The following is a 23,068-nucleotide window of genomic DNA, read 5'->3' as shown; positions in this document are numbered from 1 at the left end:
GAAACAGTTAATACTAAAGGGACCGATACCTAAGAATCAATAAAAATATTCCAAACAAGATGGGATCAAGTATCTACCTGCAGGGATTCCAGCAATCTTCCCAAACAGACAGTCAGAAGGTTAACAGTCACACCCTGAACCACGCCGTGACCTTGAGCTTAGTCAACCACGACCTTACTTTCAATAATCCGGCAACATGCAATAGAAAATTAGATAACAAAAGATGAGTTTTTAATCAAAATCACATAATAAAAGCCCGGACGATGAAGACTGAAGAACAAAAGGTGTGGTTAAACGAGATCTGAACAAAGGTTAAAATACACAACAGGGAGAAGAAACAACTAAATGACAGTACTGTCCAACAAAAAAGCTGCGGAGGGATTTTCATCTTTCTCTTTTGGTTACAATGTGTTTGATAATGATTTATACAAACAAGGTCCGTCATCCATCTAAATGACTGCAAAGCAAAATGTAACCTTTGAAACTTTTCACGTCCATTTTATTTTATTTCTTTTCATCCTAATGTGTGAAATCTGCTTATGTTCGGATCTATAATTATTATTGTTATTAATATCATTATTGGTCCCCCGACACGTTAGATATTCTTTTTTCGATTCTTACCCTTCTAAACATACTTAATTCCTGGTTGTCCTTTGAAATTAATTGTGACTTTCATAGCATCATTCTTAATTATTATTGCACAAATGTTTATACTAACATTCGATTTCACTCTGTATATTATTACATAAATCTACATGTATATATTCGAGTGCACTAAAGGATTTATTTTATTTTTCTGAACTGTTGGTTTACTTCTGAGGTCGATATTCATCATACAATTATTATTATTATTATTATCATGATTGAACACTTTCACCAGGTGTTCGTTTCTTTCCTCTCTCTTTTTTTCCTTGTACATAAATATTGTTCTTAAGTTTACGAAGTTTGTAATTAAGACAATAACTTGTGTTACACTTAAATTACTAATTTGACGATACATACATAGTCGTTTATTCTTGTTCTGTGTTCATAAACACGCCTATTAAACTATCCGAGTATTTCATGTCCTCTTTATTCCCATTCCCTTATTTTCTTCCTTTCCTTCTTTAAACTCGATTCAATATTCTTCTCAATTACACGGAACCTGATTTATTACTATGTTTCTATTATTATTATCATTCCTTTCTTCAAATATGGCAAATATAATGCTAACATTATTGAAGTGGTTTCTTCACAACACTTATGTACCCATAAGACGTTTGCGAATAATAATAATATTAATAATGGTATGTAACTGCCCTTGGAGCAATGTATTATCTATATCTATAAAATTGGAAACACGAGTCTGAATGGTGAGCGTAAGAGAACAACCTCAATATCATACGTTGATTGACTTGTTCTTAATCATAAAGAGCCCGATACGAACAAAATGTTCTGCCCCACAAACATGGGTGGATTGACGTCATCGTCCTGACTATCAATGTTTCGTTTTCAGTAATGAATGAAATCACATACATGAAAAATACTCAGAGTTATAACATATCACATGCTACGTTTCATGTTGAGCATAATCCATGTTAATTTAATACAAGAATTTAGTATCCTGAAAAAATATCTCACCGAAACAAATTATTATTATACCGAATAAAATTTCGCACTGGAAATCAAAACAAATATTACAACAAGTTATCATCACATTGAATTAAAACGTAAGGATGTTGAGCAAGGATCACAATGAGTACAAGAATGTAAGCTTGCTTTTAATTCACCTCATCTCACCTCCCCTTCTTTTCCACTGTAATACGTTAAAATACATTTCCGTGGAGAATACATTCGAAAGGTTGTTGTTTTTCGTACTCGCTAGGGTCTCGGCCCGTCACGCGGCCGTATTTCAGCTTCTACATGGATTTTTCAGCTTCATTTAAAACAAACCTATTTAACCATTCAACTTTTATGACATACTCCTTCATTCAGTGCTGGTGACTCGAAAGTCGTTCATAAAGCCAACATTCGTGACGTACTACTACTACGAAAACAATCCAGCATGAACTCAGTGAGGTAGATATCTGGTATAATCACTGGAGCCCAAAACTCAACACAGGGAAGTGCGGCTGGCAGTGTGATGATGATACTTTGTTAGAATAAAACGAACGTTTTACGAAAAGGCAGTATCAAAACTCACACTGGCAACTGACCTTAATGTGCATTACCTACACAATCTAAACTTCTCTTCATATATCTCCACTAATGCATCTAAAACGCGAAAATTGTTAAACTCCACTCCTCGTAACTTCCTTCAGAATGAATCTAGAGACATTCTTTACAAGATATACGTAAGACCTATTGTTGAAAATTATTCGTTCTTATTTTCCAGCTTACGTCTGCCCGATATACTGTTGGTGGAGGAGATACAACGGGATTTCACTCGCAAAATACTTAAGACAGATTCACTCATTGACTATCGTCCCCGATGCCGTAAGCTGAGAATTCAACCCTTGTGAAAAAGAAGGCTTTGACTCCAAGCTTCTCAAAAGTCTTGCTTACTTCACCAGAAGGTTAGTATTATATCTAGAGCTTATATTCTTGATATGCCGCGTGTGACGTGAGCACTTGAACGCTACAACCCTTCCAAGTCGCACATGAGAAGACAAAAAACAAATAAAAGGATTGTTACTCCAGACAGTGTCAAGTCATAGTACAAAACTATAAGGTATTAATAGTTTTTATTAAAAATTAAATCATCATTATAGCTACCCAATCCGCACACAAGGGTTTATTAGCACTGTCCAATCGGGAAGCTACATGTAGAGATTCTAGATTATTCTTCCAAAAGGCGATTGGATGGGATATCTTCGGCTCTTTCTGAGCTCCTTACAGCTTCCTCGAGTTCACCCATGGATAGTCCTCACAGTTAGTAAGCAAAAAGCGTCCAAGTATTTATATCAAGGCAATGGCCATCAGCAAAACTTGGCTTATCGTAACATTAATAACAAAGAATCTTTCGTTGATGGCTTCCAAGAGTCTCACAATGAAAGATCTGCCACTATCGGTGGTTCGGTCGCGTATTACAGATACATCTTCAGAATTCTCTAGATTTCACTTTCCACGATAAGTCAAAAGGACGTTTCACGATGCAGCACAAGGGGTATATGTGGTTCCTGTCTCGTAGGTGTAAATTTTGAACAACACGGGGCACATTCAATGCTCGTCTGGTTGTATAAAAATAACAACAGCTGGAGGGCACACACAAGATTTGATCTGCATTTAGACGTTGGTCGCATAATCACTGTGGCTGAAAAAGGAGACAGCGCAATGAGCTAAAAAATCGAAGCAAATAACCCGTGAATTAAAGTCGTCACTTTTAGACTTCTTATGTGACTTTATCGATAACCTCTGTGTTCGATGTGATTGTAGATTGTTTTTAACGGTCGGTTTTACTGCTGGAAGGATCAATGATTACCTGTCCTCGTTTTGTCATTAGTATTAAACAAGCTATTACATAGTATCCATGCTCAAGTATCGGCTGATGATCTTATTCGTAAGACCATAATTGATATTCACAATTAGATTTCAATTTCATGCTGGCGTTAGTTCATTTCTTACCATTTCCTATTTGAATGATTAAAAAGTTCTGGAAAGAAACCAAAATTCAAGGCAGGGAGTAAATTTAACGAACTTGACATTATTATTCATTAAAACACACTGGTTGAACTTTCAATGTATTGTTGTTGGTTATCGGGTGAGGTGTCGCAATAGTGAGACTCGTGTATTTTGACTGTAGAAAAGGAAAGCGCTTGACTAGGGTTTCCTTCTAAATACGCGGCCTTGAGACGATCGATTCCGATGCCATCTTTAGTTCCGTTCTTATAGATGCTATAGTACTTAGGTTCAGGCTGAAAGACTTTGAAGAATCCTTCGTATGCCGTTTCGAGAGGTCGTCGTAGTGAGTCGCGACGTACAAAAACATGTGTGCTATATCGCTGTGCAGGCTGGACTGAAATATCACTTGACTGCGGCCGAGTGGAAACAAGTTTAACTAAAAGCAATGCGTCTGTAAGCCTTCAAGTGTAGGAGTTAAGATCCATATTCATTGACGAAGATGAAGGATCCATAAATTCTCCTGGAAGTCAAAGTGTCAAAGTGCTGTTCTGTAATGTTTCCAATGCCATCTTTCACTGCATTGCGAATACCGAGTAAGACGAGTGGAAGAGAGTTGGTCCACTGTGAAACGTTTGCAGCTGATAGGGAAGATTTTATTTGTCGGTGAAAGCGTTCTACCAACCAGTTTACATGTGGGTGATAGGCTGTCGTTCACAACCGTGCGATTCGTCATAGTGTAGTCAGACAACTGAAAATTTCATATTCAAACTGACGTTCACTATTCGTAGGGATAGTAGCTGTGTCTTTGATTGGTACTGCTTCTGGCCACTGAGTGAAATGATCTACACAAGTTAAAAGATAAGAGTATCCATTTGAATCTTGTAAGGGTCCTACTAAATTATTATTATTAGTAGCTCTACTTAATATTATAGTTTTGGTAAAATTTCAACAAGTTTCTTTTTCTTATTTCTTGATCGATACTTGCGACAAATATCGAGTGGTCACTAATTATATATTAACAGTTCGGGAATCGACACGTGAATAATGTATATTCTTTTCGATGCGTATTGCTAGCAATCACGATGTCTCTGATTGGGCTCTTTTATAACTTGTACAGAGAAATTTCGTAAACTCACAAACACACCTGAGTGGGTAATTAGAATAGCGGGAAAATGATATATTAAAGCAAGCAAAACAACAGATAACTTGTTGGAATATCTAGATGGCAGGAACAGGTAGCCCTTAGTTTTCTGGCAGCTTACACAAGAACGCGCCCGCTCCGCCACATCTTCATTCATACCAGGCCAGCAAAATAGTTCTCCCATGAGCTTGATAACTGCACGAACACCTGGAACAGAAAACTTGAGCAGCGTATTGAAGATGTTGCGTCGATAATATTTCGGCATTATTGAATGATCCTTACTTTTTCCCATCTGTGCAGTGCGTAGTTTGAGGGTTATCGAAGACAACTCGTGCCGGAGACCACTGTCTCCCTTTTGAAACTGGACGAGTTTAAGGAGAGCGATTCATTGGAAAGTGTTCAAGGAAGCTACACGAGGCGAAGCGCCTGCAACTACATTGTTCGCCCCAGAGATGTGTCGTATATGTGAAGTTAACTGTGGAATGACGTCCAGTTGTTCAGACTTTCAAGGGAGGTACTTGTCTGAAAATGAGCTCAAAGTGAAGGTAAGAGGTTTGTGATAAGCGAAGAGATTGAATTCAGTCTTCCACTGAGTGTTGAAAGTGCTGTACAGCACAATATACGGCTAGGATGATCAGGTTTTTGATTGAGATCATGAACTGATTGATGTTAGACCAACATTGAAAACCTGTATGCACCTGACGGGTGTTTCGTCCTACTGTGGGACTCTTCAGTATCGCACACCCACAATCCCGTGCAGTCTCGAGCGCGAACGCTCAACCTCTAGACCACTGGACCGGCATCCGTGTGCTCACTAGTGACTGGCTTCGTGGTGGAATTCTCGGAGTTCTAGTGAGTGGCCGGGACCAATGGAGCTAATCCATGTTGGGTAGAGACAGGTATCTACCTCAGTACGATGGAAGATAGTTTCGCGATTCCGTGGATTAGTTGAAGTTAGACATTGACGCCGTTGGAGGCCGACTCAGTGGTCTAGAGGTTAAGCGTTCGTGAGCGAGATCGAAGGCCCTGGGTTCGAATCCCACGAGTGGGATTGTGCATGTGTAATGCTGAGGAGTTCCACAATGGGATGAAACAGCCGTCCAGTGCCTCCAGGGTTTTGGTGGAGGTCCAACTTCAATCGGTTCATGATCTCAGTCAAAAACATGACTAAGAGCTCCATACCGTAAAGTCTGTACCTCGATTCGGTGTATAGCAACCATCTCAAGAAAAATGCCAAAGGTTGTCAAGTGTAGTTAACCCATTGTTGTAAGACTCCTCCGATTGCCGAGCTGGAAGCATCCACTGCGATACTAATGGGTGCTTCGGTGTTCTGGTGGGCGAGCAACGTTGCTTCGGCGATAAGTTTCTGAACTGTGGAGAACGTTTATTTCATGATGTCGCCCATATTGATGGATTTCGCATTTTCACAAAGTTGGTTGGTTAAAGGCATCATAAGAGATGCTCAATTATGTATATGCCAAATATAGGAACTTCCTAGGCCGTTGAACGTGCATAGTTGCTTGACTGTTGTCGGTTCTTATCGCTTCGTAAAGGTCGGGTACCTTAAGCATCAATAGTACGTCCGAGATAACCTTTCTAGTCCGTTCAGATTTGGCATTTCTGAACCTTTACAGTTATTCCATGTTTTCAAAGTCGTTCGAAAACAATGTCCAGGTGCGATCAAGCAATCATCTACATATGGGTGTACGCAGTTGCGACCTCTAGAGATATCAGTGATGAATCTGGAGAATGTTTGTGCGGCATTCCTTAAACCAGAAAGTATACTTAATAGTTCGTGTAGTTCAAGAGGGATGATGATAACGGTTTTAGGAGTGTCGTCAACAGCCATTTTAGTTTGGTTATACGCTTCAACCACGTAGATTTTTTAAAAAAACAGTCGTACCTTTCGAGGTAACTGTCAAATCGTGAATCTTCGACAACATTAGCGATTGGGAGTGGTGTGCGCATTTATTCTTCGGTAGTTAACAGTTCGATGCTGATCACTGTTGTCCTTTTGAGGGACCATGAGTAAGGGTAGATGCTTATGAGCTGTTTGATGGCCAAATGATTCCGAAATCTATCCTACGGTTGAATTCGCTCCTAGCCAATCTCAGCTTTCCAGGAGCTGGTCGGCGCACTTTCGAAAATAAAGGTGGTTTTGTAGTCATGATGTTGTGTGTAACGTTGATGGCTAAACATGGCAATTTCGGTTACGTTTGATGAAGATCAGGGCCTACTAAGTGCCTTACAGTGATGTTAAACAAATTTATAATTTGGTGATTTCATCAACTAACCTGCGTTTGCGCGTGTCAATAAGTAGATTATGGTGTTGTAGCGGGTCTTTACCAATAACTGACGTGAAAGCATCTGCAACAACGAAGATCAAGTGAATAAGTTTGTTTAACTCCACTTTAAGATACGTAAATCGCCTACAGTATGTGGCAATCGGTTTCCGATTTGCCGCCTGTAAGTGGAAGGCCGGTTCGTGCAGTCTGTCGTTCGAGTTTGCTGGGAGAACACTTAATTCTGCGCCAATGCTGGAAAAGTAGCGGACTTTCGTCACCACATCAGTAACGTATAACAGACGGCTATGTTTGCCGTTAACTTTCGCCGGCTGAGGAATTTCTTGAAGCGTTCCTTGTACCACTTAGGTTTGTGGCTTGGAAAACTGTAGGGTTTTCAACAATTTCGAGAAGAATTTCCGTGGCGATTATAATACCAGCATCAATCGAGGTCACGTCCCTCGTGATTTACAGATCGCTTTCATAGAGCACTCTTTCGAGGAGTTTGGGAGTGTCAACGGTTATGATGAATATTAAGGTAACGTGTCAGAGTACGACGCAGTTCTGTAACATCATTTTGTGTGCTTTGAGGTTTTTCTTTAACTGAAAAAAACCTTGGTCTTCGATGGTCTGGTAATCTCCAGAACCCGGTCGGCATATGTAGACAGTTCGTCGACAGCGTTATTTTGAAATGAAGCAAAGACTATTTGTACCTGTTGAGGGAGCCTAGACAGAAAAAGCTGTCCAAACAGGCCAGTGCCAAAAGTCCGTTAACCTGTAAGGTCTCGCGTTCGTAGCAACATGTCTGTTGCTGAGCCCTGTCCCAGCTCAATGTCGTTGGAGAGTTGACCCAGTATTTATCGGTCGGTTAGTCTTTCACGCTTATGAACAGCCCTCTTCAAATTGTCATCAGGTTCCGAAACATCACCAGTAAACTTAGTGCAACATACCTGTTAAAGTCTCACGGTAGTGCCTTCACTGCCGCGAGGAATTAAGCACGTTGGTCTGTCACGCCGTGCTCAAGGAAGTCAGCTTCTGCGTTGCACAACCAGGCTTCGATATTGTCGGCCCAGAACGGCATGAGGCGAGAGAGGCCTAATCATAAATAGCTAAGGCACCCGATGAAGGCATAACGTATCAATAGGCGATAAAAAATATTGAAAAATATGAGAACAATATTATTGTGCTAAGAACAAAAATGGAAAGAATGGTGCATAATGTTCCATCAAAGACCAGACTCACAGCTTACTGTTTGGTTTGCCTGGTCACATCGAGCTCACTACTAGAGATGTCACTGGTATTCAGACTCTTAAAACGTTTTTCATGTAACAATTATGATCGAAGTATGCCAATCCAGCCAAATCAAAAGTCAGAAGTGAAGAGGTGTGAAGAAATATTTGAAAGGATATCGATAATATCGGGGAGCGTTTAGTCTAAGCTGGCTAACGGTCGCCGGGGATGCGTAGCACCATGTACTCGATCATGATCTGTTGCGGATGCCTGGTTGATCTCTTTCAGCTAGATGTGTCCAGTGAAACTAATGAGGTCAACATCAAATGTTGAGGGCTTACAGAACTATTCATTTTGAGGATTCATTTTCCGCCACAGGACGTTTTCTTTCTGTCATCGAGAGACGAGAGGCTGAAGTCACTCGTTTTGGTGCTATCATTCTTTAACATATTTTAATTATGTTTGGACTTTCTTTCAATTTAACGGAGGTAGCAAAGCCCAGATGCTGGTGAGACAATCATACACAAATTAGCCCATTAACGGGGTACATGATGCTACAAGCTTTGTGGTTCTCGTCACCAGTCGTGTCCACAGGATATAGAGTACATTTGACGAAGGACAGGTGAGGCACAAACAGCACTGTTGAAAGAGTTGTGGGAATTTAAGTTTACTGTGCTTTAAATGGACTGTAGATATGAGAGTGACTCAAAACCTAGTGTCTTCAATCTGTATCGCTTCTCACCGCATTATAACAACTCAGTGCTGGCACCTACAGCTCTAATGGGCTTTCACTATTTGAGGATTCATTGATTATCACTTAAAATAGTTTTGCATCGCAATTCGACACCGATAGGCAGGGTGATTGAATCATACACTGACTTGTACATAAGAAGTTGGCGACTTGGAGAAACAGTCAGACGCTGTTGCGCTTAGACTGGATACTTACAAACGAAGAATTCCTAGTTGACAACCTCTCAATCCTGGTTCCCCTGGGGGAAAATCGATCACGCCGTCATAGCCCACAGTTTTATCAGCAAAACTGATCTAAGACATCCCACCAACAACGGGCGCTGGAATTTCAAACGGTTGAAATTGTCAGATTTACAGGGGTATCTACAGCAGGTGGATTGGGATGTTCGCCCTCAACTTGATGTGGATGCTCATTAGGACTTCTTACTGCACACGCCCTTATGCTCTATAACGCAGTCAATTCCTCAAACGGTCTCCAAAATCCACAAGCAACCTAAAATCATCAAGAACTGCACTTTTCGTTTGCTAATCCGTAAAAAGCATTGTTGGGTGGAATACAAACGAACTGACAACAATAGAGCGTACAGGCAATACAAACACATAAGGAACAAATGCACAAAAGTAGTAAGAGAAGACAGGCTTCAGTGCCAGATAAAACTCTGTCTCCAATCCGAAAAGCTCATTCCGTTAACTCTACTTCCTTTCAGGCTATGGAATGTCTTAGTGAGGTCCCCAAGGGCTCAGTACCAGGGCCTCTTCTCTTCTTGATCTACATAAATGGTCTTCCACAACAGGTATCGTCTGACTTATTACTTTTCGCTGATGACGTGAAACTTTGGAGAAAAAAGCAGCCAAGACGATATACACGCACTTCAGAAGGATCTGACTCGACTTCAAAGTTGGGCGGACAATAACGGACTTACCGTTGACACTTCAAAGTGTAAAGTAGTCCATCTGAGACATATCGCAGACTACAGTTGCAACTAAGAGAACTCCTCTCTAGAAATATACGAAGTTGAAAAAGATTTAGGAGTGGTGGTGCCCTACGATTTGAAGTCTTATGCCAACTGTGAGAAAAACGCTTTTCGAGCAAACCTTGCACTGGTAACATTGAAGCGCAATTTCGGCCAGTTTGATGAAAGATCTTTCCGCATAATCTTCAAGAGTTTCATTCGTCCCCATTTAGAGTACGGAAACATAGTATTTCCTCCCTCACTCCAAAAGGATAAGGACACTCTGGAGCGTACCCAACGGCGAGCCCGAGAGCGGTTCGGGGACTCAAATTCAAGCCTTATGAAGAGCGCCCCCATTCACTAAACCTTTACCCATTAGAGTATAATGGCTTACAGTATCTTTAACACTTCTGAACATCACCTTAAACACTTAAGTTTAGCTTTAACACAAACCTAAGGGGTAACACACAGAAACCAGAGATGCAACACAGCAGAACGGACTGTGGACACAACTTCTACTCCTTAAGAGTTATCAAGTTATCAAGCCGACTGAACTATTCCAAGCGACTTCACAGGAGTCCTTTAAGAGGCAACTTCACCTATTCTCAAGGACTAAGGATAATATCCTACTATGTTTTACCAATTCATTTTCCCTCTATTATTGTTAATATACCTGGGTTACTGCCTGAAGGTATTAGTGATCCACTGCTACTGGACACGGAACCCCGTTAAACGAAAGCATTTTCTATTCCATCCACAACCATTTGAACCATTTGAATCTTTAGTTTTAAGGACATTCACAAAAATGTTGGGACTAAATCTATCTAAAAAGCACTTTCTTTGATGCTTAAGTGTGATAACTTCTCATTGTGTAAAGGTGGTAGACTTTACATACAAAAGCTAATCAAAACCAGAAATTTTACCACACGGGGGAGAATATCACTCTTTTTAAATAGCCTTTAAAGTGTTATAGTCTCTAGTTCATATCATCATTAGGTTACCTCGAGCAGCCTGCACAAAGTACTTTAAGTTAACTATTTTTTAAAACTTATTTCCTACTGTTGATGAATGTCACGGTTTGTTTTAATTTGTATACTCACTTTCAAAGCTAGTCTGACGCTAGATCTTTTTGATATGTTGGACGAATCATGTGAATCATCTGACGGATTAGATAATATTTTTTCAGATGATTTCAGTAAAATTTCTACCCTAGAAGAGGCAGGAGGGCTGCCTACGTTGTGTGGAATCTGTGAGAAGCCATTTACTAACCCGGTTATTCTGAGTTGTTTGCACATATTTGACCGTGATTGCGTCCGAAACTTCGAGAAAAATGATAGTATGGTACCTTACACTAAATGCCCACGATGTGATACTCTATCTGGGAGTGTCAAGACACTGGAAGCTTATGATTTATCGGTAGCCCAAACGCGCTCTGAAGGAGACGGCTCCCATAAAGTGAGTGGTGCAACTGTTAAGTGTTCAGTATGTACTGATGGAAACGATGCTCTTTACCGATGCCTACATTGCGCAGGAACACTGTGTGAACGGTGTCGCGATATTCACAAGGTTTGTTCCACATTTTTGATTTATCTAAAATGTTAGGTTATGAAAGTTTTCTCAAATCACGAAATACTTGACCTAACTGAGGAAGAAAAGGGAAATGCGGAGATTTTGCAACGCAACATGCTGAACACTAAACCAGTCATGTGCACAATTCATCCAGAATCAACGTTCACTTCATTCTGTTTGCAGTGTCATGTAAAAAACTAGTCCTAAATAATTTTTCCTCTTTAGATTCCTCTTTGTGAAACGTGTTTTGAATGCGAACACAAAGGACATATAACCATCCTTTTGGAGTTGGTACCCACACATATAGACTCTTTACTGTCAGATATGGTCGAATGTTGTCGGTTGAGGCAAAAAGACTTCCGCGATTCTATTGAGATGATGCACAGTTTGCTTTCAGAGTTAAGTTCATCCAGAGATGCCAACAAAACCCTGATAAATAAAACGTGTAAACAGTGGATAACATCCATCGAAAGAATCAAGGTGAGTGAGCTAGATACAATTTACCTTCTCCTAGGATCAGTTTGTCCACAAAAACAGAGAAATCCATGACGAATTAGAGATGAAAATATGGTCTCGAATTAACACTATGAGCAAGACTGTAGATCATGTAGATTTTGCATGTGACTTTGTAAAAGTCTACTTAAAAAAATGTTCCAATATTGAAATTTGCAAGCTCTTTAAAAATGTGCTTGCTTGTTTTGACAAGTTATCAAAGCAGCAAGTTATCAATGACCCTTCAGCCAAAGTTGTTTTCTCACCAGGATTATCAACTTACGATGTCATTCATCAACATTTCGGTACCTTCAGCTTTACGAATGGATTAGACCAAGATTTACAACAGGTTTCTGATTCTGTATTAGAAGGATTTACGGCCTCAAACTCCCATATAGCTGTATTGAGTAGTGTGGGTGATATAGCTAACGATCTCAAGCAACTGACTCTCAAGGTTGATGGTCACATGGGTCCGGATCATCTTGGGGGCCTAGATCATTCAGCCACAGTGCATTTACCACCAGTTAGTCTGGTACAGCAAGACGGTACGTGTGAAAATATCAATCCATCGGCAGTTGGCAACGGGAATATGATTAACTACATATCGAGGTCTAGCAATTCAGGTGCTCCTGGACGCCATACTAGTAACTGGTGTGATTTGAATGTTACTTTGCCAAGTCTTGAGCCGCCTGATTTCTTGTGTAACGTAACACAAGTCGACCCAGTTTTCAGCAATCCGTTTATCACTACAGACAACCTGAGGGCCCCAGGAAGTAATGTATCAACATTAGATGTGGATTCTAGTCTTATTTTAAAACAAAAGCTTCCTGTCAATTATAATGCAACCTTGTACGAATACAGTCGAATGAGAGCGGCCCGCTGTTCACAAATGAATCTCTTGACGAAGTGGGGTTCTCTCGGTTGCGAATTAGGACGTCTGAATTCTCCCCACGGCTTTTGTCTTGGTTTTGAGGAAGAGATAGTTGTTGCTGACACATATAATCATCGAATACAGGCAAGTCTTTTACTAACTTGTTAACTTTTCATAGATATTCACAAAGCGTGGTGACTTTGTATCATTCTTTGGAGTCTCTGGTAGAGTGGATGGCTTGATGTGGTATCCGCGCAAAGTGGCAATTATTAGACAGAGCCAACGATATGTGGTGTGTGATCGTGGGAACGAACGGTCTCGAATGCAGCTGTTTAGCCGAAGTGGTCATTTTGTACGACGTATCCCGATTCGGTACATCGATATTGTTGCAGGGCTTGCAATCAATCAACATGGTATCTCGTTTTCTATCCTTTTAACTTTGCAGGACACATTGTTGCTATTGATAGTGTTTCGCCATCGGTTTTTGTTGTATCAGAGGAAGGTGATCTAATCCGTTGGTTCGATTGTAGTAACCACATGAGAGAACCATCAGATGTCGCGATACATGGTCGAGAGTACTATATTTGCGATTTCAAGGTAATGTTTCGGCTGATTAAATATGCATTTTCAGGCACATTGTGTCATTGTTTTTCAGGAGGATGGGTCCTTTATTCGTCGTATAGGAGGCGAAACAATTACTGACTTTCCAAACGGTATAGATGTTAGCGACCATGGAGATGTACTAGTTGGAGACTCACATGGGAACCGTTTTCATATTGCTGTGTTTAGTCGATCGGGAGAGCTGCTAAGCGAATTCGTTTGCAACCAAACAAAAGTCAGTCGCTCATGCTGCTTGAAAATAACGACCGAGGGTTATGTTGTTACGCTTGCACGCAGTTCTAATAATGTTCTGGTCCTCAATACTTTATATATATGTTAACAATGATTTTCAGCCGGTTACTATCCACAGCACAGCCAGCATACTTCCCAAGATATCGTTCTTCCACTCACTCATAGCATCACAATGTTTTACTCGAAATCATATTTGGTTTTACTAAGTATTCATTCTTGTCCGTTTTGGACAGTTTCTAGCTTTCGTGCTTCAAGAGTCATTTTCCCCCGTGAGTATTTCGGGGTGCTCGTGATAACTTTTTTTTTCAATTTACAGTATGTTTTTTCGGTTTATTCATGTTCATTTTTTTCTTATCAGTTTTGTGGACTCTAGTTTCAACAGAGTTCGGCCTTTTCCCATATTTATATTGATTGTTATTATTGCTATTATTTATTATTATTTATTATTATTATTACTATTATTATTATTATATTATTATTATTATTATTATTAATATTTCATTTCTTGGCTCCGTTTACGGTTTCAAAAAACCATCGAAAAATTTAATTTTACTGAACATTTTTCGGTCTTAGAAACATTAGATAGCATTTTATCTGGATTGTTTTCATGGTATTTTTGCAATATTTTTGAGATTACGGACTATTGTTTTTTTTCTTATTGTATCATTTATTTAGTCTCTTGTTTACTTAGTCTAGTGCATCAAGTCCGATTTATTATCGGCGGTGCATACTAATGCTCGTATGCAGTATGTTGATTTTTTTTTTCAAGTGATTACACACGTGCCTTTCATAAATTTCTTTACATGACAATTAGCTGTTTTCACAACCACTTTTACCCTAGTGTTGTGGTCTCGGATTGCTCATACTTCAGGCTCAGGCCGTTTTCATAGTTCTCAACATTCTTTTAATGGTCATGCATTTGTTCCGTTGTTTTTGGCTCCTTAAGGGGATGTCTTAATAAGTGATTACTTTCCTTATCCATTCCGTTTTTCTGCATTAATTGCTGATTATTTCTTTGGTCCTATTGACAATTATGTACCAAAATCTCAGAGTTTAATGTTTTTTTAATCGTCACTTTCACTTTTGCATTATAAGCAGTTTCATTTTTGTCTTTCTTTAAAGCTCCAGAATAATAAGTCATGTTTTAGCAATAATGATTCCATTTTCATGTTTTGAAACGTACAATTATTGTCATTTTTTCTTTAGAAGGTTCTGTAACAGTCTATTTCGAAGCCTACATTGTGGCTTGTATTTCTCACCTGTTGGTTTATTACATGTTTTCTTTATCCTAGTTTTTAATATCAACGAATGTCATGTAGCGGCTGTCGTTTTGTATTGTGGTTGGTTTTTGTGGTGTAAGTGGTTCTAATGAGTAGATACCTTACTTTCCATTACTTGCGCTTATCCGAATAATGTATTGTTTGTAGTAGCCCGTATCTTGGTTGTAATTAGTAAAATATTAGTGATTTCACCAGCTGCTATTTTCAAGATCATGACGCGATCAATGTTAGGCCACCATTGAAAACCTAGAACAGTGGTCTAACGATGGTCGGTTCATGATTTCAGTTAAAACTCAACTATCTCCACAACCCTATGCTGATTTTTTCGAAATGTCGGAATTGAAATTGTAAAACATGAGAAAGTGTATACTGCATTTGTTCCATAGTGAGTACAGTAAAATTGCTAAGTTTCTAGTCGCAGCCACTGATCAGGGGTTTGGCTAATAGAAGATATTACAAAAACAGATAATCTCGCAGGTGTCACAGCGGCTGCTTTATCAAAATACACCATTCCATTCACGAGTCCGAATTTTTCCTAGACTACTATGTTCTAAAATGGTTATCCCAGTTATTACGTATAACTTAATAAGTGGAAATGCCTTAGGCCGCTATGTGCTTTACACAATTATTTGTAAGCTTCAGGAGATACCTGTAGAAAGTAGGGCTGGGACTTGACTGTCGGCAATCTACACGGAAGAGGTAGTTTGCCTCGGGAACGGTTGTGAGTCCTGACTTTGTTTGGTCTGGGTAACTTTTGTTGTGTGTTAACCGAATAAAAATAAAAGCAAGCATGACTAACGTTCTAATAAGATAGAATTTATCGAGAATGCCTTTATCCTAATATTGATCACTAGTAACGACCACAACTAGTCGTACGACTTACTTGAGCGTAGAACGGAAGGGTTTGGTCATGATACATCCGTAGTTTGTTGGCGGCTATTATTATTTGCAAAACGGACAAACTTTAAACCTAAATGGCAATCATCGTAACCAATTGTTAGGGACCGGATAAGATGGCTCATGATCTCTTGCAATGGTGTAGGTCTGCTCTCTTTTCGTCTCCTTGGATTCAAGCTTTTGGATTTCTGATAACTTTTATTCACTCCACTGATTTATGTTCTTGAATTGTATCTTCGATTCCTAATCTTTCCTATAACTCGTACTCTTACTGCATCTACTGTGGGATTTGTTCTAACAATTTCATCTCGTCCTAATCGAGTATGGCGACTTGAACTGATGTCATAACGTACCAGGTTCTACGTTATTTTCCACTGACTGAATATTAAACCACAATAGTATTTGTAGAGATCTGTGGTCTAAACTCAAGTGAAGCCGTTCCACGATAACAGTGAGTTACTGTTGGAGTTGGTCCGTCTTTAGATATACACACTCGTCAAATAAAAGGCTGTTGTACTGCTGTGATTTTCTCCTAATGAGTGGTTTATTTTATGCTAGTTGGTCACTTAGCATTCATCATTGCAATGTCTCGTCCTAAGTGCTTGTAAGCTCTTACCGTCATAGTGGAATCACTAGTCCAAATAGTGCGATATTTGTGGTGAACTTGGATGTCGAAGATTCATAAAAAAGGAAAATAACAATGTACCTAAATTTGACAGTATACTCGTATTCATCAAAAAGATGTGTGTAATTTTGAAGAGACTAATACAAGTTCGTAAGTGATATGGGCCCGGATTTCCTGGGGTACATCAGTTAGGTTGTTGACGACACCCAACCAGTTCAAATTCTATCTCTAAGACATGGTGTCCATTACCTCCAAGCACGTACCATAATCATGTTTGTTTGTTAGAGTCGAGAAATTCTATTGACGATGTAAGAAGAAAAGTGTGAATGATCAATTTGTCGCAGGTGTTTTTGACATGGTTAGTGGAATTTGGTAGTCGGCATACATTGTATCTAACCGTTCATGATATTCACTAGTACTTCATGGAGCGAAATACTAACTTCGCCTCCTTTGTTTGTTGTTTAAAACTGATGCAACAGTATTTCGTGCAAACTGGCAGAACAAATTAGTTTACAAAATATCTCGACATAAATTTCATTTAGTGTTTGTAAAAGTTATTTATGTGAGAACTAAAATCTGGTTATGTTGATGTGTATAGCTTAAAAAAAGCGATCATGATATGTACTTACGACAGTATGTTCCCATCGAGTTTGAAATTCATACAACCAGACAGTATGCTAATGTAAGTATTTACGGAGTCTTTTTTATACATTAGAGTATGCATATACAAAACCAATGAGTATCATAATTAGTTTGAGTGGTTATGAATTTGGCCTAGTTACCACTTGTGTCTGTTGCTATCATTTACTCATCATTAGGGAGATAGTTTATTACTGTTAACATGATTGGATTCGTAGGGTATATGGACCAATGTTTTACACTTTTACTATTTAATGCTAACAATCAGGATACAAATGTACTTATTTGATATTCGTAAGACGGGGATGTATTGAAGTAAAAATATAGGTTTCATTGAAATAAAATACTATTACAACAATTTAACTATCGAAATTATGAAGTTGTATTCGCGCTAACTGTAATCTCGAAAATCCAGACATTAGTAGAAACAGGTAAAAGTATAAATCTGAATTTAAAAGAATGTGGATCATTTCTCTGCTGTATATTCTGAATTGTGTATCCTTTAACCCTGTATGTACCAGTTATTTGTTTACGAACAGTTGAGTTCTAAAGTGTGAATAAAACAGTGTTCACCACATATACATGGAATTTGAAACTACTTTTCACAACTTATCTAATGAATAAATATTGATTTTTAAGAGTACGTTTTAAGGTTGGGTGTTTGGGTAAATCGATAGAACCTTTATTATTTTGTTTTCATTATTTTCACGGTCTATACAGTGTCAGTCTTCGTGATACGATCCATTCGTAATTAATAAAATGCCATAAATTAAACTTTACCATTTCGTAATCTCTAAGTATTACTAACAGATATTAAAAAAAAATTGATGTCACCAAATTTTGCATATGTAATCGTAATAACCACATAACTGATTTCACAATTTATAATCATCTGGATTACCAAAGAGGTCTTTGTGTGTAAATATAATTTCTCAGTCTAATTAGGTAAGGGACGTAATACCTAGACGAGAATAATGAATATTTAGACCAATACTGATCAAATAATCATGTAAGTATCGTAATTTTTATTTATTTATTTGAACACATGAATATTGGTACGAGGGAGCGCTAATATATATGCGCCACACAAAACAATGAGAATTCGAAGAGAAAGAAAAACAGGTAAGGAGAGTAAAAAAAAGAGAACAATAACGAAGAGGTTGGTGTAAGGTAGTGTAGTAATAATAATAGTAATAATGAGGGAACGGAAAGGTACAATCAGAAGAAATCTTTCAGGTAACGGAGACACAACCACTTTTTTATGAAGAAATTAAAAGAAGGTTACAGCAGGATCGCCACTGGCTTCTATTCTGAGCCATATCTGATAACGTCTCTAGTCACTGTGTTGCACCATCTCTAGGACCCCAGCCAGGAAGTCGTGAAGGTCCAACACAAGACAGTCCTTTGCAGCTTTCTTTCATGCCACGACACCATGTCATGCACTGACCACCTCTCCGCTTCTTCCAACCAGTCCCAGAGTCGACAAATGCACGACGTGGAATTCTCTGGGACGACATTCGTAGAACATGTCCAAGTCACCGAAGTCGGTGTTTCAAGATGGTGACACCAATTGAATTATCATCTCTGTGCCCGAACACACGATGCCGAACCTCTGCATTACTGAGATGGTGTTGCCACTGAATGTCAGCAATCCTTCGGAGACAGCGATGATCGAACACAGAGTCGTCTAACGTCCTGCACTCGGAGAGACCAGGTTTTACAAGCATAGAGCAAAACTGCTCTCACCGACGCGTTGTAGATCCGACCTTTTACAGCCAGACTAACATCACGAAGGCGCCGAAGGTGGCCCAGATTGGCATAAGCCGCTCTGGCTTTCACTATACGTGCATTGATCTCATCACTCACACCCCCACCAGCACTACTTCTATCTGCTCACCATCCAGGGTGAGTACAGGATTAGAATCCTGCCAGTCTTGTAGAAGTACTTTGCACTTCGAAGGTGCAAAGCACATACCGTACCTACGGACAACGATTGCCAACTGATTAAGTGCGGATTGCATTGCTTGGGCATTATCGCACAGTAAGACAATATCATCCACATACTCAAGGTTGAGAAGTCTTTCTCCAGGCAACAGATCCACACCACCATTACTTACATCCATTAGAGCTGTTTCCAGAATGTCATCGATGGCAAAGTTGAAGAGGAATGGTGAGATTGGACAACCCTGCCTAACCCCACTGCTCGAATGGAACAATGGAGAGAGGTGGTTGTATGCCCTCACTCTGCCTGAGGTGTTTGTATATAGGGCTTTTAGGATGTTAATAAACTTCTCAGACACATCCTTCTTCAATAGACAATCCCAGAGAACAGTTCTGTCCAACGAATCGAAGGCGGTCCCAATGTCAAGAAATACTACGATTGTTAGCCTTTGATAAGTATGACGGTGTTCTAACATTTGGCGGAGGGTGAAGATATGATCAATACATCCTCGACCGGAACGAAACCCAGCCTGCTCCTCGCGAGTCAATCTTTCTCGGGTTTTGAACAACCTACGAAGTATGACGGAAGCCAATAGCTTGAACGCAATCGGAAGTAGACTTATCCCCCGATAGTTGTTACAGGAACGACGTGAACCCTTTTTAAAGATAGGGACAACTATCGACTCATTCCATGACGTTGGTACACTCTCTAGTTCCCAAACCTTTGTAAACAGCGTCGTCAATTCCTTAGTCAAAAAGTCACCACCATCTTTAGAAAGAGTCGGAGGTAAGTCATCTGGGCCAGGTGATTTGTAGCGCTTCAAGAGTTGGAGTTCCTTGCGGACTTCCGCCTCATTTGGTGGATCAGTCGTCACCGGCCATGGAGAGCAGGACAGTCTGACCGGTGCTGCCGGAGCGGCAGGCCAGTTGAACTGCCCTTCGAAAAATTTTGCCCATCGTCCAAGACGTCTATGGATGTTAGTGATTGGCATCCCGTCATCCTCGCAGATTGTTTCGCTCACACCAAACTCCTTGCTGCCAGTGGCTCGGATGAGTTGGAAGAGCTTCCGGTAGTTACCAGATGCAGCTGCTGCTTCCAGCTCATTAGCACGCTCCGACCACCAGGCTTCTCGGTCCTTACGCAAGCTCTGCCCGATTTCATTACGTGACATCCTTCGTTTGTGGTCAAACTCATGGTCACCTGGAGTAGATCAACGGGCTTTGATGAGGTGTAAGAAGCCTGAAGAAACCCAGTGTTTATAAGCGGGACGTTTCGCGAACCCACAACTGACTTTACTCGCCAGTTCCATGGCGTCATGCAATTGCAACCAATGCTCATCTATACTTTTCGGTGGAGTGGTAGCTAGCCTAGAAGCTAGCTCGGTTCGATATTTACTAGCAACAGAAGTTGCAACCAGCTTGCTAATATCAATCCGTTGATGGCGGTCACTTCGTTGTCCACTGAAAAGTAAGGTAAGATTGGCGCAGACCAAGGCATGGTCAGAGTCCAGATAGGTACTCCAAAAGGAGCGGCAGTCTTGTACACAACCACACCAGCGGTAGCTGATCGCGATGTGATCAATCTGAGTCCAGGCTTGAGATGCAGAGGGAGGACGCCAGGTGGCACATCGGCGATGACTGTGCCGAAAGTTATTGTTAGCCAGAAACAGGTTGTGGTCTGTGCACAGTTGCAGTAGACGGTCCCCGTCCCCGTTATCTGACCTGCGACCAACGAGTCCCCATCGGCCACCTAAACGACTCTCTTCTGTGCCTAGACGCCCGACCTGAGCATTCAAGTCTCCGGCTAGTACTACAATATCTGTCGAACGCACTTTCTGGAGAAGAACAGTTAACTGGTGGTAGAATTCATCCTTGATTGCATCCGGGCTGCAATCTGTCGGGGCATAGGCGGAGATGACGAAGAGACATCGTTTCTCACGCCGATTTCTTCTCACTTTGATGGAACTTTCTAATCTAACAGCGCATAACCGACTGTTAATGGGGATCCAATCGATTAGTGCTGCCTCAGCTCTAGCGCTTAGTGCGACACCAACGCCAGCGAGACCAGACGAAGATGGCACAGGGTCCCCGGATAAGCGCACGTAAAACAAGCTTTTTGAAGCGACAGATGGAGATCGAATTTGTAGTACTTCACCAGAGTCTTGAATACGGGTCTCGGATAGACAGCAGACATCGATATGAAAACTTTCCAAAGACATAACCAGCCCTATCTGTTGTCCGACCTGCATAAGTGTGCGAACGTTGAAGGCAGCCAGTTTGAATGGTGCACGTGGTTTCAGAAAAACTGCTTCAGTACTCATATTCGGTGGTAACATACAATTTTCAACCGGACATTGACACGAGAACGTTTAGATACAGTCGAATTTCCACCAAAGACGAGCCGCTGTATAAGTATAAAAGAGGGTGAATAATGTGGAAAATAATAATAATAATAATAATAATAATAATAATAATAATTTGATTGTTAGTTGAAGCAAGTAAAGTAGTTTCCATAATTATAGGCAGTTCATGATTTTTGTGTGTGGGCTGTGATACTGCCCGGGTGCCCAGACCGAAGCAGGTGGTTTTCCTTGGGCACCACACCCATAGCCTTTGACCTAAACGTCTGATCCACAAGACAGTGGAACAACGTGAGGAGGTGCAGTCACATTGTAGCGAGTGACCAACGATTGGTTCATACGTCATTTGTTCCCGCAGGATACTGGAGCCCATGTGCACCATTGGTTTGTGATCCGGTTAAAGCGCCGGACATTCGCTTTTCGTCCTCTCATTTTCGTAAACAACACCCCCGCCACGAGAAGGCAATGAGTAGGACTTCCCTGGCAGAGGCTGTATACGCGTGGCCGTGTGAGAGTATTTCGAGAGGGAGAGCGGACTCTCCCCACTCTCGGTCGTACCAGGGCATTTGGGGGCATCGTAATTATGAAGGGACTTATAACTTTAATAAAATATCTGTTCGATACATCTAAGTAAATTGAATTAAGTTAGCATTTTCGATCAAATCGGATGTTAGGGTAAGATTCAACTAGCTTTCAACCGAAAAAGCTATAGTTTGCGAATAATTAGTGGCGAAACTCTCATCAGCCACATATATGTGGATAAAATATTCACAGTGTTCTTATAGATTTCCTTAGTTTAAAATAATATGTGGAAGTTGTGGACCACATTTAGCTGGACGTTGTATAATTAAATTAAAAATGAATCATTGTTGAAAGTTTGTTTATCTTCAAGCAGAATTGAATAAGTTGGGAAAAGAATACTAGACGAAGCATAATAATTGTAGGGTTCTCTAGTGTGGCTTCTCCTGATGTGTGTGACTCTTCAAGTGGATGGTCCCGGCAAGTTCTTTAAACATTCGACGTTTCCAAAACTACTGGTCCATCGTTCATCTATGGGAAGTACAATTTAAAAGCAATGATGTAAGAATTCTAACGGCGTAAACAAGCAGTTGATGTCAGAAGGCCGTCAATTAGTTGTAAATTGCAGAACAAAATAATAATGCACAACCTGATGTAACTCCAACTGGAGCTAATCTAAGGTCTCTACCGTTCCAAAACCCAGATGAAGACGTGTTATGCATGGAATTAGCTATCCCATATCGCAAAGAAAGGACCCTGCTAAAAGAAGATTAGCAAGGAACAATCAGATGTACACAAACTAAGTCATCTATAAAAGCATATTATTAATATATATGAAAGAAAAGAGGATAGTTTTCACTCATCTTTTAAGAAAGAAAATACTGTAACTGTTCTGATTAAATGGAAATTTCTTTTGAATTCTTGTTTAAGAAGTTTGCTTGTCCCACTTTATTTCTGTTTATTCACTACCTGCTTTTTCGTTCCTTAAGTGGAATAAATAAAAAACATAATACGAGATAGCTTTATTTTCCGTCTAAAATGCACTGAATTGGTCAAACTTTTAATTT

The 23,068-nt window shown here is 40.1% G+C and overlaps 1 protein-coding gene across 1 annotated transcript; it reads left to right on the top strand.

The window, feature by feature from the left end:
• The first annotated feature begins 11,016 nt into the window (after positions 1–11,016).
• TRIM45_1 (Tripartite motif-containing protein 45) lies at positions 11,017–15,057 on the top strand. Its single transcript, XM_051209346.1, has 6 exons — positions 11,017–11,522; positions 11,559–11,714; positions 11,751–12,005; positions 12,040–13,301; positions 13,334–13,485; positions 13,520–15,057. Exons 1-4 carry the CDS (start codon positions 11,025–11,027, stop codon positions 13,054–13,056), a joined length of 1,926 nt encoding a protein of 641 aa, XP_051074798.1. The 5' UTR covers positions 11,017–11,024; the 3' UTR covers positions 13,057–13,301; positions 13,334–13,485; positions 13,520–15,057.
• The last annotated feature ends 8,011 nt before the right edge of the window (positions 15,058–23,068 follow it).

The sequence above is a fragment of the Schistosoma haematobium genome, chromosome 1 (genome assembly GCF_000699445.3).
Source record: "Schistosoma haematobium chromosome 1, whole genome shotgun sequence".
Lineage (NCBI taxonomy): Eukaryota > Metazoa > Platyhelminthes > Trematoda > Strigeidida > Schistosomatidae > Schistosoma > Schistosoma haematobium.
Note: the sequence above shows the minus strand (reverse complement) of the source record. Positions and strands in the feature narration are given on the sequence as shown.

Bases quoted from the DNA above. Each gene is read 5' to 3' on its own strand.
- TRIM45_1 (XM_051209346.1), top strand. From the start codon at position 11,025: ATGTCACGGTTTGTTTTAATTTGTATACTCACTTTCAAAGCTAGTCTG. The intron at 11,715-11,750 runs GTAAAAAACTAG...TTTCCTCTTTAG, and splicing joins CATTCTGTTTGCAGTGTCAT to ATTCCTCTTTGTGAAACGTG. The intron at 12,006-12,039 runs GTGAGTGAGCTA...ACCTTCTCCTAG, and splicing joins CATCCATCGAAAGAATCAAG to GATCAGTTTGTCCACAAAAA.